Source organism: Chiloscyllium plagiosum, unplaced genomic scaffold (assembly GCF_037043375.1).
Source record: "Chiloscyllium plagiosum isolate Xiang-an unplaced genomic scaffold, Cpla_swu_hap1 HiC_scaffold_37, whole genome shotgun sequence".
NCBI lineage: Eukaryota > Metazoa > Chordata > Chondrichthyes > Orectolobiformes > Hemiscylliidae > Chiloscyllium > Chiloscyllium plagiosum.
In genome coordinates this window covers 21666870-21689874 of record NW_028270175.1, presented here as the reverse complement: position 1 = coordinate 21689874, position 23005 = coordinate 21666870, and the positions used below count along the sequence as shown (strand labels likewise).

Genomic DNA, 23005 nt, shown 5'->3' with positions numbered 1-23005 from the left:
AGAATGCATCTGCAAATATAATTCTGCAAATCCAAATTCACCCCATAGACTTATATGTGTGTGTGCATGTGCATGAGAGAGAGTAGGTGTGTGTGCATGTGAGTGTGTGTTTGTGTGAAAGTCTGGTAAAGTGTGTGTGTGTGTGTGGGGGGGGGGGGGGGGGTGGTGGAGGGGTGTATATGATGGAGTATAAGCCTGTGAGAGGATGTGTGTATGGGTGTCAGTGTGAGGGTGCATGTGTGTGTATGAGAGACAGCGTATGTATGAGAGAGGGTCAGCTTGTGTATGTAAGAATGTGTGTGTGTGTATAGTGTAGTGGGGTCATCTGTAGTGTGACATGAACCAAAGTTCTCGGTTGAGGCCATCCTCATGGGTACTGATCTTGGCTATCAGTCTCTGCTTGGCCACTCTGCATTGTTACCTATCCTGAAGTCGCCTTGGAGGATGGTCACCCGAAGATCCAAGGCTGAATGTCCCTCACTGCTGAAGTAATCCCCAACTGGGAGGAAACATTCCTGTCTGGTGATTATTGCGCACACCCATTCACACATCCTCTCACAGGCTTATACACAATCACACCCACACATACACATTTTATCAAACTTTCACACATGAAAACACAGATTCTCTCGTGCACTCACACTCAAACGCAAACACACGTACTCTCTCTCATGCATGCACACACACATATAAGTCTAGGGGCTGAATTTGGATTTGCAGAATTATATTTGCAGATGCATTCTATTTTGTTCAAAAAATGCACAATCTGCAGGCAGTCAATCCAGGTAATATTTTGTAAATTCCACTTTGGAAATAGAACCAGTCTGATTCAAGATTGGGATAAAGACAGACTCTAACCTCATATCTTTAATGCATTGGCTGAGCTGAGATGTCACCTTTCGTTATAAAACCTTAAGTTCTCTCGAGAAGGTGACTTAAAAGAAATTCTGGAGTTTACATATTAATGAACCGAAACCTGCGACCCATTCTAAAAGATGAAAGATTTAACAACAATCTAGGTTTGTTCAATATATTATTTCAGTTGCATGACACTGTAATCTTTTGCTATAAATTCTGTGTCTTACGGTCTTATACTCCACAATCAGCTGATGAAGAAGGTGCTCCGAAAGCTGGTGCTTCCAAATAAATCTGCTAGACTATAACCTGGTCTGTGATTTTGAACTTTGTCCACCAGTCCAACACCGGCTCCTCCACAATATGAGATGTTTATGTGAGATCTCCTTACTATGTAGCCACTCAATTCTGCAGCTGAGCAGGACCCACCCTCTCCTGTCTCAGGCACCTACTCTCAGGTCCCAAGCTCTGTAATGCTAACCTTTCCTTACGTGACTATAAAAATTGAGTGTGATTCAGCTCTTCACCTGCGAGGACATTGCAGCCACTTCCAGCAGGAATTGATCATTCCAAGCCGATAAGGATGTGCCCAAAAGGGGTAACAGCATAGACTGGCACCTTAATTCCATGCTTTATATCTGCCTCAAATACAACTAGGCACTTCCAAAAGTAAGGCTGGTTAGTGTAAGGTTGTCTCAATGACCGTCTGCTGGACAAGCTGTCATACTAACCTGGGAAGGGATCCTGAGTGATGGAGAACAGACTACTGCATCTAATGCAACACACCAGCTCAGTCATGCCTTTATCAAACACAACTCCCTAGAACTGCCACTAGTTTGCCTTCACCCTCAAGTCCAACCTGCATTTTACCATTGCCTTTACTTTGATTCCCCACTCAACCTTGACCCTGCCCTGTGACTTAATGTCTTCACCCGCACATCAACTCCTCCTCAAAGTCCCAACTAGGCATTTTTAAATATGGAAATAACCTTGTCATCAGGATTTTGAGGAGTTGATGCACTGGTTTCTCAGAGATAGTATTTTTTAAATTTTGACTTCTTGTTTTATTTGTGGGATTTGGGAATCACAAGAGATTGCAAGTTACCTGCTTGAACAAAAGCACACGTGAGGTACAAGGCCACCCACAGTGCTGTTAGGGAGTTCCAGGATTTTGACCCAGTAACTGTGATTTAATGGTGACTTATTTCCAAGTCAGACTAATATGCAACTTAGATGGGAACTTGCAGATGCTGGTGTACCTTTTGTACTGAAGCCCCTGTCCTAATGGGATGTTGATGGTGGGGTTGGGAGGTGCTGGTCAAGAAAGTTTGGTGCATTGCAACCATGATTAGAATATAGACCTCAGCGTCTTAGGATTGATTCCAGCCTCAATCAATGGCTTCAGCCTCATGAATATACATTTTCCATTCAGGCAATCCTGAATGCAATGGGCACCGATGATAAAATCAATGGCTCAGATCAAAGCACAATGATACTGGCAAACAACAGTTTATATTATATGAAAGCTGGTGATTAGATTCATCGATGATTGAGTTTTGCACTGTTGTGTACTTGGGCATACATCTGGGCCAGAAGTCTAGGTTCAAGTGCCACCTCAGGACTCGATGGTTACAGATGTGTCATAACGTGGTAAAACAGGTTGACAATCCTTCCAATACCCTTCTGGCAGGCAGTAAGAGTGGACAAGTCTCCTGGTCAGCCAGGATAGCCACACAGCAGGAGCTGCCCATGTTAAAAAAAGTAGGTGCTTGTCATAAGCAAAGATCTTGTTCCAAGGGACAGTTCCCCCACACACAGAAACACCTCAGGAGTCTTTGCTGAGGACAGTGCAGAGGGATTAGTACTCTGAATTTAAACCATATCATGCCTGCCCATAGAATATTTGATTGAATGGAATGGAGGGAGCATTCCTCTGTATTTAATCCTTGCTGTAGATGCCCTGGGATCATTTGATGATGACACTGGTCCCTGATCTACTTTTCTGAGGTGATCTTCATACAAAATATTTGCTAAAATTAAAGAGTTAAGAGCTAGATTGTCAGGGAGTCTGAATTGATAAAATTATATTTCAATTTTTTACTGAGTAGTGAACTGTTTCAATCAATGGTGATGTAGTGTACGGTTTACTTCATGGATGCAATATGTGCCAGAACCAGTTATGCAAATAATGACACGTAGGTGCTTTAGAATGTGAGGAAAATAACCGTCACACAGCCAGTATAATGTTCTGTGATTATAAAGGTGGTACCCTAAGAACAGCAATGGTTTCTACAGACCCTTGGAGGGTGGAATCTTGCAGCATATATCACCTTCTCACATATGTTCCTATGAAACAGACTAGATCTTTTAAATCTCATTGTATCCTGACTCCATTTAAACAGTCTGCCTTACTCGCCTTCGTATTCCACGACCCAATTTACCTCAGGAGAAAAGAGTTCTATCTCTCCTCTTTCTCATCTCCCCTTCTGTCACTTCACTTCAGTGCACTGTTTGCCTCAGTCAGATTTACTGATTTCCTGCACCATTTTGAAATCTACAATATCGACAAACGAATTTCAGTCCAAGAGAGAATGACAGGCTGTGGAATCACTGGGTAAGGATGCTGATTACTCAGGCATCAGCGCAAGCTCCTGCTCTGGGACCACATCTCCCAGAGGCCCTGAGCAGGCAAGTTGTTCTTTTCCTATAGTGTCTTGCTTGTTGGATGTTGGTCAAGATTTAAGGAGCAGAGTTTTAAACTTTTTGTAAACGACATAAACTTAACAGTTCAGAAGGCAGGGCTATAAAAACTGAGCACTCCCACACCCCGTGAAAATATCGGAACCAAGATTGGAAGTTGGAACAATTACTGACCCCATTTTGTGTGGGGCAGTATGGGTCATGAATTAAAAAGACTCTGGATCCAGACACTGAGTATTGGTCAATGAGAGCTCAGGAAATTAAGGACAGTGCATAGAGTTCATCATAAAGTAGATGTATGCTGGGTAACAGAAGGCATCAATAGCTTAATGGTGTTTCCCTCTATGGTGTGATTTTCCTGCTGATAAAACATTATACTAAACAGTTAGGGGTTTAGACTCCACTTGACACTGTTCCTTGTTTCAAAACATATCACTCCTTTCTCCCCCGCAGTCTCCCATTGCTGTGGTTATCCTGAGTGCCCAGCTTCCTGCTTTACAATGTGTATGCTATCCACAAAACTTTCCATCTGTCAGGTATAGAATAATCCCAGTGCATGGAGGAATAGCAGGGCATTATGTCATGCTGGCTATAGAAATGTACCAGTAGTCATCAGTGAACACCATATCGAGGAGCCCTAATATCCTACACATGAACATAACCCAAAGAGAAAAGGAAACGTGCAGATGTTGTAAGACTATCAGACAGCAGTCTGAAATCTTCCTCCATCTGAAGGTGTTCCATTCATGTTTGTCCCTCACATTTCTCTGTTTGTTTAGTCACAGTTTTCTCAGTTTCCAAAAAAGCAAATATTTTCCATCCATCTCATTTCAATTTGAAAAACAAGCAAAGGATGCAATTCAAAATAAGGCACATCTAAAACACAAGTCATAGACAGATAAATGTGAGCTCATCCAGCTTGCACTTAGAAAGAATAGAACAGAGCACGTTGTAAATGGTGAGATGCTACAAACAGTGGAGAGTCAGGTACACAGATCATTAAAATTTCACAAACAGGTACAGAAAAGAATCAAAAAGACTAAGGGAATGGTGGTTGTTACATATAAAAGACAGAATACAAAGGAGTAGAAGTCATGCTGAACTATACAAAGCCCTTATTAGACAACACCTGGGATAGTGAGTGTAATTCTGGGCTCCAAACCTTAAGAGGGATATACTTGAGGGAGTTCTCTATAAATGATCAAACTATGCAGACAATTCACACAAACCCATGGTTGCAATCTCTGGAATTTGAAAAGTTAAGGGTGATTTCAAGTTTTCAAGATCCTAAGGAGAATGGCCAATGTAGATCAACAGAAATTATTTCTGTTATTTGAGAAGTCTGTAGCAAGGGGTCAGAGTCAAAAATGTGATCCTTTCAGGATCAAATTAAAAAACATTTAATGAAAAGTAAAGATTGGAACTCTTTTCAGCCAATGATGCTAGCTCAATTGTTATCTTTAAATCCAAGACTGAGTGATTTGTATAAACTCAAGATTTAAATGGACACGGGCAAGGGAAGATATACAGAGCTATCTAAATAATCAGCCAAAATTTAACTGAATGACGGCACAGGCTCTGTGGGTCCAAAAGGGCTCGTCATGTTTATATTTACCTTTACACCAGACCAACACAGGGCCTCGTCCTCACACCCAGATCAACACAGGGCCCGGTCCTCACACACAATCCGATACAGGGCCCAATCTCATACCCATCCCGATGCAGGACCCTGTCCTCACACCCAGCCCGATACAGGGCCCCGGTCTCCCACCCAGCCCAATACAGGGCCCTGTCCTCAAACCCAGCCCTATACAGAGCCCCGTGCTCACACCCAGCCTGATACAGGGCCCCGGTCTCACACCCAGCCTGATACAGGGCTCTATCCTCACACCCAGCCCAATACAGCGCCCTGTCCTCACACCCAGCCCGATACAGGGCCCCGGTCTCCCACCCAGCCCAATACAGGGCTCCGTCCTCAAACCCAGCCCGATACAGAGCCCCGTGCTCACACCCAGCCTGATATAGGGCCCCGGTCTCACACCCAGCCTGATACAGGGCTCTATCCTTACACCCAGCCCAATACAGGGCCCAATCCTCACACCCAGCCCAATACAGGGCCCTGTCCTCACAGCCAGCCTGATACAGGGCCCCGTCCTCACACCTAGGCTGATACAGGGCCCCATCCTCACACCCAGCACAATACAGGCCTGTCCTCACACCCAGCCCGATACAGGGCTCTGTCCTCACACCCAGCCCGATACAGGGCTCTGTCCTCACACCCAGCCAGATACAGGGCCCCGTCCTCATACCCAGGCCGATACTGCGACTTGTCCTCACAACCAGCCTGATACAGGGCTCTGTCTGTGGTGAACGGAACAAAGTCAGCCAGTTGGACCTCATAGAATATGTGTTCCCTGATTGGGGCTGTCAATGTGGTCCAATCAGGGATCCCTGGCTGACAGACATAAACAAGAGGATTTAGGGGATCGACTCTGATCTGGCTGCCCATTCCAGTGTGTTACTGCTGCTGTTAGTTCAGAAGAGGAGGAGAGTTTCTTTTCTTTCCCCTTGTCTAGGGATGACATTTGATTTTTGGTTTTATTTATTGTTTTTTGTGTTTGTTTTTCTCTTTTTATTTTTTTCCCTTTAATTTGAGCTGTGTTCGGCTGCGCAAGCAACTACCACCACTACTGCTGCTGCAGCCTGTGCCTACTCCCACTGCTGCAGCCTCGGCCCCACCAAAAAAAATATAAACAAGAGGGTCCGTGGTTCTGTTCACTCTCAGAACTAGCTGGGTCAATGTTAAGTATGAGTCTAGATTAGAGTGGTTCTGGAAAAGCACAGCAGGTCAGGCAGCATTCGAGGAGCAGGATTTCGGGCAAAAGCCCTTCATCAGGAATGAATGTTAAGTATTATGTATGTGTAAATAAAGGATGACTTGCTGGTGGGATACTGGCCTCTGTGGAGCTATTTCATAATGACAAAAGAAAAATATTCCCCGAAGAAATTTCCTTGAAATTATTGTTTTTGAGTTGGAGTAAGCATTTCTGGTATCATGCTACCATTTGGGAAGCTTGACTTGCATCAAAAACAGGACCCAGTATGTGGAAAGAATGTTTTCGTTTTTTGGGGCAAATGACATTGCGGCAGGAGAAAAGCAACGAGTAATTTTCCTGACAACTTGGGGACCCGCAGCTTTTTCAGTTATTAGGACTCTAACTTTTCCTGAGGCACCAGATACTAAAACCGTTAAAGAGTTGATGGATGTAGTTAAAGAATATTGTGACCCCCAAACTCTCTCGAATTCTGAAATGCTATTGATTTTACCCAACAGTTTGCAAACCAGGGGAATCGTATCAGGAATTTTTGGCGAGGTTAAGATCGCTGGCAGAGGCATGTGATTTTGGTTTAATCCTTAATGAGATGCTGAGGGACCATTTGATACATGGGATGAGTAATGTGACTGTGCAAAAATGCCTACTAGCTGAACCCCAACTGGACTTCAAACGGTTACTACAATTGGGTTTATTATTAGAAAATGGAGCTTAGGAGTTACAGGGTATTCTGACTGAAAGAGGCACCCTCACCAGGCTGACAGAGCTTGGGGGAAACACTTGAATGAAGGCAATTGGATAGCCTCAGTTAGGACATATCTTGAAGTCAAGGTCAGCCCACAGCAAAAACCCCAAATCAAAGCCAAGCCTTGGCCAAACAGTTAACATTTTATGGCGGATATGGACCAGCAGGCCATTGTAGTTGCTTCTGGCTTGCAGATTTGAGTCCCAGTGGGCCTGAATTGAGAAGAAGAACTAGCTGGGTCAATATTAAGTATGAGTATGGATTAGAGTGGTGCTGGAAAAGCACAGCAGGTCAGGCAGCATTCGAGGAGCAGGAAAATCGATGTTTCGGGCAAAAGCCCTTCGTCAGGAATGAATGTTACCCAGGAGAGTGCAAACCCTGGAGCCCACCTATATCTAGCTTGGAACAGTTAAATTGTTTAGGAACGTCCAAATCAGAACCAATCAAAATAAACATCTGGTTAAACAGTCACCTGGTTCTAATAGAGGTTGATATTCGTGTGGTCGTATCATTGATTACAGAATTAGACTTTAACAAAATTTGCACTGAACTCCATCTCTTATGTTGTTTAAGACCTCGGCTAGACTGAGAACCTCTACCAGGAACCAATACAGGTTAAGAGTACAACTTTGGTTCTAGTCTCTAATGAGAAGCAGCTGGTTCAGTTAGCACTGACTGTAGTAAAAGACTCTGGCCTAAGCCTGATGGAGTGAACTTAGTTGAGAAAGATTCAACATGATTGGCACAACATTTTTCAATTAGAAAGTAGATGGCTGAGTGAAGTCCTAATTAAACACCTAGAAGTCTTTCAGGAAGGTCTAGGGAAAATCAAAGGAGCAAAAGCCACTTTACCTGTTGACCTAAAAACAATTCCATGATAATGCAAGGCTTGCCCAGTGCCATTTGCTTTGTGTGTAGCAGTAGAGGCAGAAGTTAGGAGGCTGGTAAGCGAATGAATCATCAAACCAGTACAGTTTGTGGAATGGACAGCACCAGTCCATACTGAGTGTGAAGCCCAATGGACTGTTTCATTTTTGAGGGGGGGATTTTAAACAAATGACAAACCACTTCTCAGAGCTGGATAAATACCCAATTCCTCACATAGAAGATTTATATGCAAAGCTGGCAGGGGGGCTGTCCTTCACAAAGCTGGTATTGAGCCAATTGTACTTGCAATTGCAGTTAGATGAGGATTCTCAGAAGTATGCTACAATTAATATCCATAAGGGTTTGTACCAATAATCGAGTATTGGTACAATACAGCCATTTCGGGTATAATCAACCTGTGCCATTTTCCAGTGGATGATGGAGAACATTTTACCAGTCCTACCCCAGGTCGGCATTTATCTGGATGACGTGCTAATAATGAGGAAGACCAATAAAGAGCACTGAGAGAACTTGGACACGGTGCTTAAATATTTCTCCAAAGCTGGGGTAAGCCTTAGGAAGGGAAAATGTCTGTTCCAGGCACCCCAAGTGACCTACTTGGGTTACAGAGTCGACAAGACCGGGCTATACCCGTTGAAAGATAAAGTGAGGGTGATCAAAGGTGCCTTGGCTCCCATGTCTGTACCGGAGCTTAGATCTTTTCTTGAATTGGTGAATTAATATAGAAGATTCATAGGTCACCTGGCCTCCATCTTGGCACCATTAAACCTGCTATTGAAAAAGGGGCAGCATTGGAAATGGCTGTGCAGCCAAGATGTAGCCTTTAAGGAAGTGAAGAAGTGGTTATCGTCATCGAAGGTGCTGGCCCACTATGATCCCCAAGCGAGGTGTGGTGCTGACACGCTATGTCTCTCCATACTGTATTGGGGCAGTATTGGCTCACTGATGGCCCAGCAGAGAGGAACGCCCAGTAGTGTATGCTCCCCCAATTTTGGCTGACAATGAACAAAGATACGCTCAGATAGAAAAATAAGATTTGGCAGACATCTTTGGTGTGAGAAAGTTCCACCAATACCTTTACGTACATAAATTTGTAATAGTAACGGATGACAAACCGCTGCTAAGGCTACTCAAAGAGAACAGGGCCATGGCCCATTGCTTCAGGTCAAATTCAATGATGGGTGGTTTTCTGAGCGGGTACCATTGCAGGTTGGTAGACCAGCTGGCAAATGTAAATGTCTTGAGCCACCTCCTACTGGCATATACATCTAGAAGGGACCATTCTGGTTTTAAACTTTTTGGCACCCTTCCTATCACTGCTGACAATATCAGACTGTGGACACAAAACAATCCCATCCTGGCAAAACTGCTGTTGGTGACGAGGAAAACACAAGGGCCATCAAAAGCAGAATTAAAATCTTTCTGGACCCAGTGAGATCAGATTACTGTAGCATTCTATCATGGGGAGTAAGAGTGATTGTCCTGAGTAAAGGTCACTGCCAGATACTGGCTGATCTCCACCAAAGAGCATCCAGGGGTTTCCAAAATGAGGATTTTGGTCAGAAGTTATGTCTGGGGGCCAGGACTGTATGCCAATGTGGTCGTCTTGGTTGGGGTAGTGCCCAGAGTGCCAATAATTACTGCCAGCAGCCCCCCCCACATTTGTGGGAATCGCTGGGTTACACATCGATTATGCCAGTCCTTTCATGGACTCAACGTTCTTACCCATTGTAGACACCCACTTAAGGTGGTTGGATATCTGTTAAACACAGGGATGATGATAGAAAAGCTGCGAATGTTTGCAATACACAGACTCCTGGAAGTATTGGTCATGAACAACAGGCCATCGTTTACCAGCAGGGAATTCAAATATTTCCTAAAGTCAAATGGCAATCGACACATGAGGACAGCTCCATACCATCCATTGTTCAGTAGTCTGGCAGAAAGAGCAGTCTAAACTTTGAAGGCAGCCTTAAACAAACAGCCTACAGCTTCATTCAATACCAAAGAGTCCCGGTTCCTGTTTGATTATAGGACCACCCCTCACACAATGTCAGGGAGAGCTCCAGCAGAGTTGCTGATGGAGAGAAGGCTCCACACCAGATTAAATCTGATCTTCCCAAACCTGAGGGGGAGGGTGAAACTGCACCAAGAATACCAATACCGGACACAAGATTCCTCTAAGTGAGAGAGACAGTTTATTTTCGGGGATGATGTTGATGTAGAAATCACAGAAATGGCCCTGCATGAGTAAGAGGCATGGTCAATATGAGGTCAGATTCTATGATGTACAAAATAGGTGAGGTCATCCTAAACAAGCACATGGACCACATGAGAGCCACAAACCCGCAAACGGAGCAGGAGAAAAACATCATGGCCCCTCAGAACAGCTGGAAAGGCTGTTGGAATCCATGTATTCTTCACCTTCATCCAGCATTGAAGAAAACTCTGAGGACTAGATAGACATAGCAGATGTCTCAGTCTCCATCCATTCCGCCTGAGGAAGAAAATGAATTTTGGCCGAGAAACTGCGGGCACAGGAGCCGGGCTACAGTCCAGTACCCACTACCTGCTTCCGAGGCTGAATCAGAGGGACCAGAGTTGATGCAAAAACATCACAGGAGGGGCTACAAGACAAAGAACAGGTCTATGTCTCAGACTTCGAGGAGGAGGGATGTAGTGATTGGAATAAGGTCAGCCAGCTGGACCCTCATATAATACGAGGTCCCTGATTGGGGCTGTTAATCTGGTCCAATTAGGGAGTTCTGACTGACAGATAATTATCAGAAGGGTCAGAGGTTCTGCTTAATCTAGGAGCCTGCTCTGTGTTAGCTGGGTCAGTGTCATGTGCTTGTGTAAATAAAGGGCGACTTTGTGATGGGATACTGGCCTCTGTGGAGCTATTTCACTGTCCTCACACCAACTTGAGACACTGCTAGGCCTAAAAGCAAATAGACTGAGGGCATGTTTACATATCTAGTCCAAGGCAAAGACCTTTCCTCAGACCCAGACCTATACAGGGGCTTGTTGTGATACCCATTCAGCTCTAGTTAAGAGACTGCTCACAGCGAGCCTGAGATGGGAATCTTTCACTCAGAGCAGCAGGGCCCTCTCCTCAGACCTGCACCATGACAGTGGCCTGCACCAACTCCAGTTCTTGTCACCATCCTCTCAATAAACCAACGTGACCCAATTAGGGTTGGAAGTAGTGAACCACAAGGACCCAATTTCACACAGTCAGTCCATTGTCAACATGGTTGTTTAACCATTTTGCTTTCACTAGGGCTTCTGTAAAGAGACCTAATGTGGTTTCCAGATTGACATCAAGATTATGACTCAGGAGTCAGCGCAATAGCTACTCGTTTAGGTTTCACCCATTTAATTACCATAAGTGATAAAACCTGGGATTTCTGATTTTGAAATAACTTGATGCTTCTGAATGCAATTGCTGGGGTCCAAAATATTCCAGCTACCATTTCCTGGAGAAGTGGAACCCCAGGGAATATTTACAGTTCTGTAGCTTGGCCCAATAACCTGAGTCTGCTCCACATCATGCCAGATCGGAAAACGGATCATTTTCAAAGGAGTTATAAGGTTGAATACTTGCATTTCCTGGAGATAAGAATTCTGCCTGGGGTCTCTCTATTTTAAACTTGTGGTCTCTCCAATGATTTGATTCTCCACATTAACATTAAATCACTTAAATGACAATGCCTCCATCAAAAAATAAAAATAATAAGGCAATACGTTAAAGGAACCAATTTTTTGAGAAAGCTTCCTGTGATTATGAGTGGTTTACCCAGTTTTGAATAAATCGTTGTCAGAGCACATCGTTCCAAAATTTACAGAATTCAGGGAGGCAAAATGGACAGAGAAAGCCCGACCAAACTTCGATTGCACTCCTACCTAATTCTCACCAGCTAGAGGTTAACGGGATAAAGTATCACTTTGTAAAAAACAATGAAAAAATTAAGAATGAATCCAAGTGATGAAAATTATTTTTCCAGTTTTACATATAAACCAAAGACTCCAATTGCAATCTCAGTTATGGTTAAAATTAGTTAAAAATCACACAACACCAGGTCATAGTCCAACAGGTTTATTTGGAAGCACTAGCTTTCAGAGCGCTGCTCCTTCATCAGGTGGCTGTGAGCTTCCAAATAAACCTGTTGGACTATCACCTGGTGTTGTGTAATTTTTAACTTTGTCCACCCCAGTCCAACACTGACACCTCCAAGTCATGGTTAAAATCGTTACTCTAGCTCCTGCTCCTTATAACTCACCCCAATCCAAATCAACAGCCAGCTGCTCTTCCTGGTTCCAATCCCAGTCCTCATGGTACTGAGCTCCAGCTCCAGCTTTGAGCTGATTCTCAAAATCTAAGTGAAGTTGTTTGTCAATTCGGCACCCACAGACACACAATTCTCAGAACACTGCTTTGCTGATAAAAATGGCTTTTTAAGATTCAAATGAGATTGTGAAACAGGCAGTGGGTGAGGGGGAGGAGACAGGAACAGACAGAACCACAGAGAAGTCTAAAAAGATCAGAGACTGTGGCAGAGAGAGAGAGAGAGAGAGAATGGAAGAATGGAGAGAGCCAATGGTAATGATGGACTGAGAGTAGAATAGACACTAACAGACAAGAATGGAGAAAAAGAGTCAGACGGGGATGGGTAGAGTGACAAATTGAATGCCTGACAGCTGATAAACAGACAGGAGAAAACATACACACAGGCACAGGGAGGAGAAACAGAGAGTGGGACAACCGATCAGGAGAAACAAGAAAAGGAAATCCTGAGAAACTAATAGATATAGAGATAGAGGAAAGTGCAAGAGAAACTTGGAGGTAGGAAGAGAAAGAGACCAAACTGAGAAGAGGGAAGAGTAACAGAGAGACTTGGAGAGACACAGAGAGAGTTACACTTAGAGAGCAGTGACAGACTATATAAGAGGCAGTGAAAATGTTTGACGTTGAGGATGGTGAAAAAAAATTCTAATACCAAATGCAATGGCAGCACACAAACACAAAATAAACACAAAAGCTTAATAAATATGAAACTTTATACATTATTAAGGGAAAAAACAATATTGCTGGTTTAAGGGAAGCAAACATCAGCTGCAGACCGACAAGAGGAAATCTCCTACACTGTCCGGATCCTTCAGCATGTTCAGGAGTTAACAGTTTGGCGAAGGAACTTTCAATCTGGAAGCGGCTCAGTACACATGTGGGAATTTGACAGTGGGAGACTTTCAGAATAACTTAAGAGCTTGAAATCTATGAGGGGAAGTTTCCTTGTTCGGGCCCGAGCAGTGATTGAGACACTGTGCATACCCACGCAGATGTGTATACTCCCTGGACGGTACCAGATTCCTGGCTGAATTTTCAATTGCGTAACACTTGGGGGGTGGGGGGGTTTGGGGGTGTTGATGTGCTATCCCATGCTACAACAGCATCCCTTTTTCCATTAGAGTAGGTACACTAGCCCTTTAGTCTCCACCAACCCGATGACCAGTGGACAGAGCAATACACTTACAGTTAACAAAGCCACCTACTGGCTGGTGCCATTCCTTGTTCAGTCATATGGCTTCTCTGGAAGCAAGTGAAGAGTGAGATGAGAGAGAGATCCATGGGGACAAGACAGAGAGGAGGAGAGAGGATAGGAGACAGTAACAGAGAGAGGAGGCACGTCAAGAGGGAAGAGGATGAGGAGTAGGAGAGAGCGAAGAGAAGGAGACTGGTGAGGAGAGGGAGCTGAAATGGATCAACAGAGTTGGAGGAAAGAGATGGGAGCAGAAAAAGGACTCAAACTTTCAATTCCTTTTCTTTGCCACATACAAAAGGCAGCCCAGACACCCCTGGTAGCTGGGTGAAGTTTTATACATTAAAATATTATGGTGCATTTTTAATTCTCATGAGAGCGAATGTTGGGACAGGTCACCAGCTTGATATACACATTCCTCACTCCCATAGCACTATGTCCACGTTCATCCATTGCTTGCTGTCCACACTGATTCTGTAACAGGTCCACGAGCATTGACAGAATTCTCAGCTCCTTTCTGAGCACGGGCAGGAATGTTCCAAGGATCATGATGGTGGCACCTCAGAAGGTCAGAGTTCACGTTCCATGCCTTTCCATCCATTAGAGTTCCAGCCAAGCCCCACTGCTCACGCCCAATGCAAGGCTACACTTCCCTGTTAATGGAGCAAAGAGATTGTTCAGATAAATTAGAACATCCCAATGTTAAACATTTAAAAAGGAGACATTTGCAGGGTTATAGGGAAAGAGCCAAGGAACAGGACCAATTGGACAGACAGTTGAGTCAATCAACAGAGGTCTAATGTTGGCCCTTTTGGTCCTGTACATTTCCAAAATGTTCCTGTCCTAACTCAGAGCATAAAATCTTCAGAGTGGAAGTACTTACACTAGGAAAGCCTGGGAGCTGGGGGAGGGGGGGGGGGGGGGGGGTGCTGGGGAGGATGGTGGGACTGAGGGGAGGGTGGTGGGCTCAGGAAAAGGCAGGAGTGAGGAGGACACCTGGGGAGGGGGTACAAATAGCATCTGGGAAGTGGATGTTGAAACCTGGGGTGGGAGATAGCATTGAGGTCAAACACTGGAGGACTGGGGCCCTTGTCAATACAGGTGGACAGAGAAAGGCATCTGGGACAGAGAAAGAGACATCTAGGGGGAGACAAGGTCTGTGTGTGTGTGTGTGTGCATGCATGTCTGTGTATGTTTTGTATGTGTCTCTGTGTGTGTGTGTATGTCTGTATGTGTCTGTGCGTGTATTTGTGTATGTCTGTATGCATCTGTGTATCTGTATGTGTGTCTGTGTGTGTGGAAGATGCAGACACTGGGTGATGCAGTAGACATCAGAGAAACGGATTGATGCAGCAGGAGGCAAATATCTGGGGAATGTGAACCATAGTGACATGTCGAAGATACCCAGGCATGGAGAATGACATCGAAGGCATGACGATGGTGACAGAAGCAAGTTGGTTGGAGGGGACATACTGCAGGGGTGAGGCTCGTGCATGGTAAAAGAGAAACAGTAGTTTTTTAGGGGAAGACACCTGTGCATGCAGGGAGAGAGACAACTTTGGCAAGGGTTAGGGAAATGACTTGAGGGAAGGCGGGTATTTGGTGGGAGATCTGCTGGCTAATTTGCTTATTGCAATGTTTGCTCTGTACTCGCTCAGCTACACTATACAGCCTCTGCTCATGATATTCTCCGGCCGATGTCAGAAAGATTTGTGTCAGGCAATTATCATCTCCACTGAGAGAGAATCTAACCATTGCCACATGACCTTAAATGGCATTGACATCAGCGTTGTTGAGTCATACAGTATGGAAACAGACCCTTTGGTCCAACTAGTCCATGCCCATCAAGTTTCCCAAACTAAACTAGTACCAATTGCCTGCATACGGCCCATATCCTTCCAGGCCTTTTCTATTCATGTACCTGTCCAAATGTTTTTTTAAATGTTGTTACTGTATTTGCATTTACCACTTCCTCTGGCAGTTTATTTCACATTTGAACCACCCTCAGTGTGAAAATGTTGCCTGTCAGGTCCCTTTTCCCTCAAAAATATGCCTTTTAGCTTTGAACTCCCCCCCCACCCTAGGGAGAAGATCTTTGCTATTTGCCTTATTTGCACCCCTCATGAATTTATAAACCTCGGTAACGTTACTCTGCAATCTCCAAAGCACCAGTGAAAAAAGTCCTAGCCTATCCAGTCTCTTCGTAAATCTCAAATCCTCCAGTCCCGGTAACCTCCATGTAAATCTTTTCTGCACCCTCTCCAATTTAATAATATCCTTCCTATAGCAAGGCAACCAGAACTGTACATGATATTCCAAAAATGGCCCGACCAATGTTCTGTACAACCTCACTATGACATCCCAACTCGTGCACTCAATGGTTTGAGCAATGAAGGAAGTGTGCTAAATACTTTCTTAACCACCCTGTCTACCTGTGATGCAACTTTCAAACAACTATGTACCTGAACCCCTAGGTCTCTCTCTGTTTGACACCACCACCCAAGCCCTAACATTAACTGTATAACTCCTGCCCTTGGTTGCTTTACCAAAATGCAATACCTTGTATTTATCCAAATTAAACTCCAACTGCTACTCCTCAGCCCTTTAGCACAATTGATCAAGATCTCTTTGTAATCTTAGACAAACTTCTTCACTGCCAACTATACTACCAATTTTGGTGTCATCCAAAAACTTACTAGCTAAGACTCCTAAATTCTCATCCAAATCATTTATATAAATGACAAACAAAAGTAGACCCAGCATCGATCCCTGTGGAACTCCGCTGATCACAGGCCTCCAGTAAATCCTCACAATCATGATTTGAGGGGTTAACTATCAACCAGAAGCTTAGCTGGACCAGCATCCTGTGATGAGTGACTCATCTCCAGACTGTCCAAAACTTTGATAAGGCAAGGTCAGGAGTATGATTGAATATTCTCCACTTGCCTGGATGAATTCAGCTCCAACAGTACTCGAAGAAAACTTGGCACCTTCAGGAGAAAGGTGCTTGATCAGTACACTAGTTGCCAGCTTAGACATTCACTCCCTTCACTATCAGTGCACAGTTGGACATTGAAGCAACTCACCATGCCTCATTTACCAACACTTTTCAAATAAGACCATGAAACATAGAAGCAAAGGTAGACCATTCAGCCATCAGGTCTGCTGTACCATTCACTGACCCGCCTTATCTCTATACTGATTTCCTTACTGTCAGATACATTTCTGCCTCAACCATTCTCTACAGTCCTTTGGGGTAAAGAATTCCACAGTTTTATTACCCACTAAGAGAAAAGAATTCCTTCTCAGCTCTGTCTTAAATTGTTGATCCCATACTCTGAGATGATGCTCTCTTGTCCCAGACTCTCACACAAGGAAGAATGCCTCTTAGTTTCAAATCTATCAGGCTCCCCCAAGCCTGCTTCAATAAGGTCACCTCCCATTCTGCTAAACTTCAAGAAGTAAAGGCCCAAACTACTCAACCTCTCATCATGATAAAATCCTTCCATTACTGAGCTGAAAATGTGTTGCTGGAAAAGCGCAGCAGGTCAGGCAGCATCCAAGGAGCAGGAGAATTGACGTTTCGGGCATGAGCCCTTCTGAAGGAATCCTTCCATGAACCTAGTGAACCTTCTCTAGACCACCTGCAATTCCAATATATCATTCCTTACATTCAGTATTCTAAATGTGAATAGAACCTTGAATATTCTTCGCAAGACTTCTGACTTTTATATAACATTCCCTTTGAAATAAAGGTCAAACATTCCATTTGCTTTCCCAATTACCTGTTGAACCTGGATGCAAATTGTTTGTGATTCATGCATGAGGACCTGTGAGTCATTTATGCTGCAGTAGTTCTCAATTTAAATATTCAGCTTTTCTGTTTTTCCTGCCAAAGTGCAAAACCTCACATTTTCCCACAGGGGAAAGATTTAAAAGGGACCTGAGGGCAACTTTTCACAGAGAGGGTGGTGCACGTATGGAACGAGCTGCCAGAGGAAGTGGTGGAGGCCATAACAATTACAACATTTAAAAGCTATTTGGACTGGTATATGAATGGGAATGGTTCAGAGGGATATGGGCCAAATGCAGGCAAGTGGGACTAGTTCAGACTAGGAAACTTGGTTGGCATGGGCGATTGGAGCAAAGGGTCTGTTTCCATTCTGTATGACCCTATGTCAAGTTTTTTTTTGCCCATTCATTTAACACTCTGTAGACTCTTGATGTTGTTCCTCACCATTTGCCTTCCCACCAATTCTTGTGTCAGCCACAAACTTGGCTATAGTTCATTTACTTTCCTCACCTAAGTCATGAATATTAATCATAATCACTGCAGACCCAGCATTGACACCTCTGGCAATCCACTAGCTATCCTTTAACCATTCTGAAAATATCTCCTTTATCCAACTCTGTCTTCTAATAGTTCGCCACTCCCCAAATGCCATGGGCTCTTAGGTGTGGAACCTTATCAAACATCAGTTGTAATCTGTGACCTCTGACAAATCTATGGGAGCCTTGGCACCTGGGGGTTTCCCTGCCAGTCTCACACAATCCTGACCCGGATATATATTACTGCCCTTCACTGTCGCTGCATCCAAATCCTGGAACTGCCTCCCTCCCGCACAGTGGGGTAGGCTTACATCACAGCAGTTCAAGAAGGTGGTTCACTATCAGCTTCAGGGAAATTAGAGAGACCAGAAACATTGGTCTTGCCTGAGGTGCCCATGAATGAACATATATTTAAAATAAAATCGTTGAGGAAATGTTGAAATTTCAAAATGATAAAATTGTCATTGTTTTGCTCTCTAGCACCTAACATAGCAGCTGAAGGCATCTAAGTCACTTATGTCCCTGTGCTCAGTGTTCATTTCCAGCTGCCACCTCTGGATTCCTATCCATTGGCCACTCACCCCTTTCTGATTGACTCAGGGACATTGAGGCCAACTGAGGGGAGATGGAGGTATTGATGAATCAGGGATAGGAAAGGACTGGGTCTGGTTTACGGGTTTGATACCTACAAAGATTAACCTCCTCAATGGGAATTAGGGAGCAGGCCAATTCCTTGGAATTAAGAGTTACTGAGTGGCCACAGGAATAAAAGGAATTCAGTGACATTGCCTCCCCGCCTCATCTCCAACCCCATTCTCAGTCCCTTCTCACCACCACCAACCCCATTCCATCTCTCCCCTGTTGCCTTCTCAGATACAAACTCCCACCCACCCTCCTTCCAGCCCTCGGCCCCTCAGGGTACAGTGACGTACGATGCAGTCAATGTGGAGTTTAACAGCAGGCTGGTCCGCATTCTGTACAGTTCGGCCAAGGTCAGTTTGCGCTGCTGCCCGGCCTGGGGGCCTGACATTGTCCCTTTGGAAAGTCCTGAGGGACTGCTGCCGCTCGGCTGCCCACTGGCCTGATCGTGAGGGTCCGCGAGTTCATCTGTACCAGACGGAGAGGTCCGCTCATTCTCCATGTCGGAGCGGGACAACGTGCAAGGCTCGGAGCTTGGCTCCAAACTCGGTCCAAAGTTCAACTCCTCCACCTCAGACAGCTCACTGTCGCTGGTGTCTGCAGCCCTCTCTCGGGAGCTGGGGCTTGGAACTGTCCTCTGTTGTTGAGTCTCTGCTCGCTTGAGAACCTCCATTACTTTGGTGGCAGTGGGTGAATAAGGAACGGGGAGCACAGACTGATTGGGTACTGTGCCATCGGAAACTGGAAGCTGGTCTGGTCTTTCTTCAACGGGCACACAGAGTTTCGTCAGGCTCTTACTCAGAGACGACTGACTTGAGACACAAGGTTCTGTGGTAACGAGCTGATGTAGGTTGGTCTCCGACTTTGATTTGAGGTTGTTGAGTTTGTGAGAGAGGGGCTGCTCCAGACTCTGGCAGTGAACCGGTGGTGAGGCTGCTCTCTGGCGGGGAGTCGACTCGCTATCGTCATCTGCTGACTCTTGCTGCTGCTGCTGCTGCTCAAACTCTTGCATGGAGCTTGGGGACAAGGTGCCGTACGCACTGTCCACGGAGGCTGAGCGGCAGGCATCAGCCTTCAGCAGCTGGCCTTTGGTGTTGGGAATCGAGAGGCCTGAGGAAGTAAGCCCATTGCAGGGTAATCCCTGGCTTGGAGAGCTGGAGGATCCTGTACTCCGGAGTGAAGCATCATCAGATGGCGAGGTGGCTCCTTCCATGTCAGGTGAGGAGAGATCTTCATTCACGTCAATCATTACAACCGAAACCCTCTCTGGCACACTGTCTGAATGACTGCAAGCAACAGACAAATAGATTAATGAAACAAGAAACAGACAGGGCAAGAGAGAAAGAGAGAGAGAGAGTGAGAGAGAGATAAAGAGAGATAGGGCAAGAGAAAGAGAGATGGGATGAGAGAGATACAGAGACAGAGAGAGGGACAGGTCAAGGGAGAGATGAGGAAAAAGAGTGAGAGAGATGGGGAAAGATAGTGAGAGAGATGGGTTAAAAATCACACACACCAGGTTTTAGTCCAACAGGTTTATTTGGAAGCACTAGCTTTTGGAGCACTGCTCCTTCATCAGGTGGTTGTCACCTGATGGGGAATAAGATGGGGGATGGGGAAAGAGAGAGACAGAGAAAGGGATGGGGTGAGAGAGAGGGACAGGATGAGAGAAAGAAGGGGCAAAAGACGGGAAAGAGAGAGAGCGCCGGGGAAAAAGAGAGAGGTGGGGAAAGGGGGAGATGGAGAAAGAGAGAGAGGGATGGGGAAAGAGAGAGAGATGGGGAAAGAGAAAGAGATGGGGAAAGAGAAAGAGGGTGACAGGGAAAACAGAGGCACAGGGTAAAAGAGACAAGCTGAGAAAGAGGGAGAAAGTTGCTGGAAGAGAGAAAGACTAGGAATCAGAGAAAAGTGGATGGGAAAGAGAGAAAGAATCAAAGACAGAGACATGTGAGAAACAAAGCTTGGAGAAAGGGCATTGCGGAGGGGGGAAGATAGAGAGAGGGTTGAACAAAGAGATACAGGGAGAGAGAGTGAAGGCAGACAGTGTGAAAGAGGCAGGAAACATCTATAACATTTGTGGGATCGCAGATACAACTTCACTAATTAACAAAGTTCTCATTTTTGTCGTTGACAGTCTAAAATTGGCAAATTTTAAAGTTTAATTTGGGTAAAGGTAACTTAAAACACCGAGATCAGAGATTACAGAAATGGAGATTTGAAGGAAGCAGCGGAATCTGCAATCTTTCGAGAAATTGCTGGCTGGTACGAGGAGGTGGTGAGATGACGTAAATGATACCCATCTGTACAGAAACGTGATGGTAATTACTGTCCACCAGACTGAGGGCAGACACAGGCTGAAGGGTAACCTTCCCTGAGAGTGATGACCTAAGGAAAGGGGCTGAGCTGAGCTTCCATACTTACATGTGCTCTGAATCAAGTATATCGTCAGAGTACGTGTGTAGAAGGGATGGTGATTGGGTTGCTGGGATCCCACACTCTGCATCCTCTTCATCAGGCAGCTGACTATGTCTCTGCGCAGTCTCCAAATGCCGTAACCTCTCCAGAAGGTTCTAGTTTGTTAAATACAATGTGTGTGGGTTAGATCAGCATACTTTAAATGGATGGTCAGGCACAGATCCTAGATTTTTTTCAATGTTTTATTGTTATTTTAAGATGTTGGACACTCAACATTGCGAGTGGCAAAGGTCAATCTACCTAGCTGCTCACTAGCCTTTTCCGACACCTCAATACACAGGACAACAGTGCCTGTGGAAGTGAGCAGTTCTGAGTTTCACACATAGCTGTGGTATCTTTGTGACCACTTTCTGATTGATTTTCATCAGTGTGTACCTAGATATTGAATCCCCTCACCTCCCAACCCCTGCAGGTAGAGCTCCTCCCCATTAATCGCCCATTACCTGAGCGTTGAATATGGCTTCAATCCATGCTCTGGACTGTCCAGTTACACTGGCCTGAAAGGTAAAGGCACCGACTGCACTGCGGAACTCATTCAGGTAAATCAGCAGGAAGGAGCCTAGGAATGGAGATTGTTAAATGTGAAACACAGAGACAGACAGACAGGCTCTAGACGTGTCCTGAAACACACATTTCTTTGTAGATTGAAGTTGGGATGGATTCTGACAATGGTAGAATGTTCAGCTCCATTCCTTGGTCACTGAAGCAGCCCAGACCCACATACACAGAGACAAGGATGACATTCACAGTTGGGCTGATACGTAGCAAATAACATTCACGTTGTGTACCAGTGTCAGGCATCAACCATCTCCAAGGAAACAGAGTCTAACCACTGTCTCTTAACATCCAACGGCGTCAGCATTGGTCAATCTCCCACCATTAACATCCTGGAGTCATTGCTGCCTCGAAACTTAACTGCTGCATCAATACTGAGTGCAACAGCAGGTCAGATATTGGACATTATTTTGCAAAAGGTTTCACTCACGACTTCCCAATGCCTTCCATGTATCTATAAGGTACAAGAAGGGAGTATGATGGAACACTCGGAGTTTTGATGAAACTCACCGGGATCTCTCAGCTCCCTGCAGATTATTTTATCCACTAACAATGGTTGCCGGATTACTTTGGTCTTCTCTATCTTCTTTACTGGTTTGGTGATAAGGAAAATATCCGTGAAGAGGAAACAGTAAACATCCATCTGTAACAGAAAGTGTTTGCAGGGTAAATATAGAAATGTAGGGAATGATCCCACCCAACTGTGTGCAGACTGTGGCACCAAGAGATTGGATCTAGAGACTGTATACGGGAAACCGAGACTCCGAGACTCCGGACACTGATTAAATGTAGAGACCTGAATACAAGACAGCGAGCAACCCAGTGGCCAAGAAACCCAGACACTAAGAAACTGGACCAGGAAACCCAGACACTGAGAAACTGAAACAAGAAACCCAGATACTGAGAAACTGGACCAGGAAACCCAGATACTGAGAAACTGGACAGGGAAACCCAGACACTGAGAAACCAGACCGGGAAACCCAGACACTGAGAAACTGAAACAAGAAACCCAGATACTGAGAAACCGGACCAGGAAACCCAGATACTGAGAAACTGGACAGTGAAACCCAGACACTGAGAAACTGGACCGGGAAACCCAGATACTGAGGAACCAGACGGGAAACCCACTTGGAAACCGGACTGGGAAACCCAGATACTGAGAAACTGAAATAAGAAACCCAGATACTGAGAAACCGGACCAGGAAACACAGATACTGAGAAACTGGACCGGGAAATCCAGACACTGAGAAACTGAAACAAGAAACCCAGACACTGAGAAACTAGACCGAAAAACCTAGAGACCAAGAAACCCAATGACCGAGAAACCCAGTGACCAAGAAACCCAGAGACTGAGAAACTGGACTGAGAAACCCAGAGATCGGGAAACCCAGAGATTAAGAAACTGGACCAAGAAACCCAGAGACTGAGAAACTCAGAGACTGAAAAAT

The 23005-nt window shown here is 45.0% G+C and overlaps 2 protein-coding genes across 6 annotated transcripts in view; both read right to left on the bottom strand.

The window, feature by feature from the left end:
* LOC122540341 (tumor necrosis factor receptor superfamily member 25) overlaps window positions 1-12913 on the bottom strand; it is a 48626-nt gene extending 35713 nt beyond the window's left edge. For both annotated transcript variants that reach the window (XM_043675914.2, XM_087980449.1), the window contains exon 1: window positions 12306-12913. In XM_043675914.2, coding sequence (XP_043531849.2) covers window positions 12306-12359 — 54 coding nt within the window. In that variant the 5' untranslated portion in view covers window positions 12360-12913. The remainder of the gene's footprint in view (window positions 1-12305) is intronic.
* A 151-nt stretch (window positions 12914-13064) lies between these two features.
* LOC122540340 (pleckstrin homology domain-containing family G member 5-like) overlaps window positions 13065-23005 on the bottom strand; it is a 221642-nt gene continuing 211701 nt past the window's right edge. For 3 of the 4 annotated variants that reach the window (XM_087980446.1, XM_087980447.1, XM_087980448.1), the window contains 5 exons: window positions 22068-22200; window positions 21446-21561; window positions 20949-21097; window positions 18783-19816; window positions 13065-14215 (listed from right to left, as the gene is read on the bottom strand). In XM_087980446.1, coding sequence (XP_087836572.1) covers window positions 18805-19816; window positions 20949-21097; window positions 21446-21561; window positions 22068-22200 — 1410 coding nt within the window. In that variant the 3' untranslated portion in view covers window positions 13065-14215; window positions 18783-18804. The remainder of the gene's footprint in view (window positions 14216-18782; window positions 19817-20948; window positions 21098-21445; window positions 21562-22067; window positions 22201-23005) is intronic. The other variant, XM_043675906.2, reaches the window with a different exon arrangement.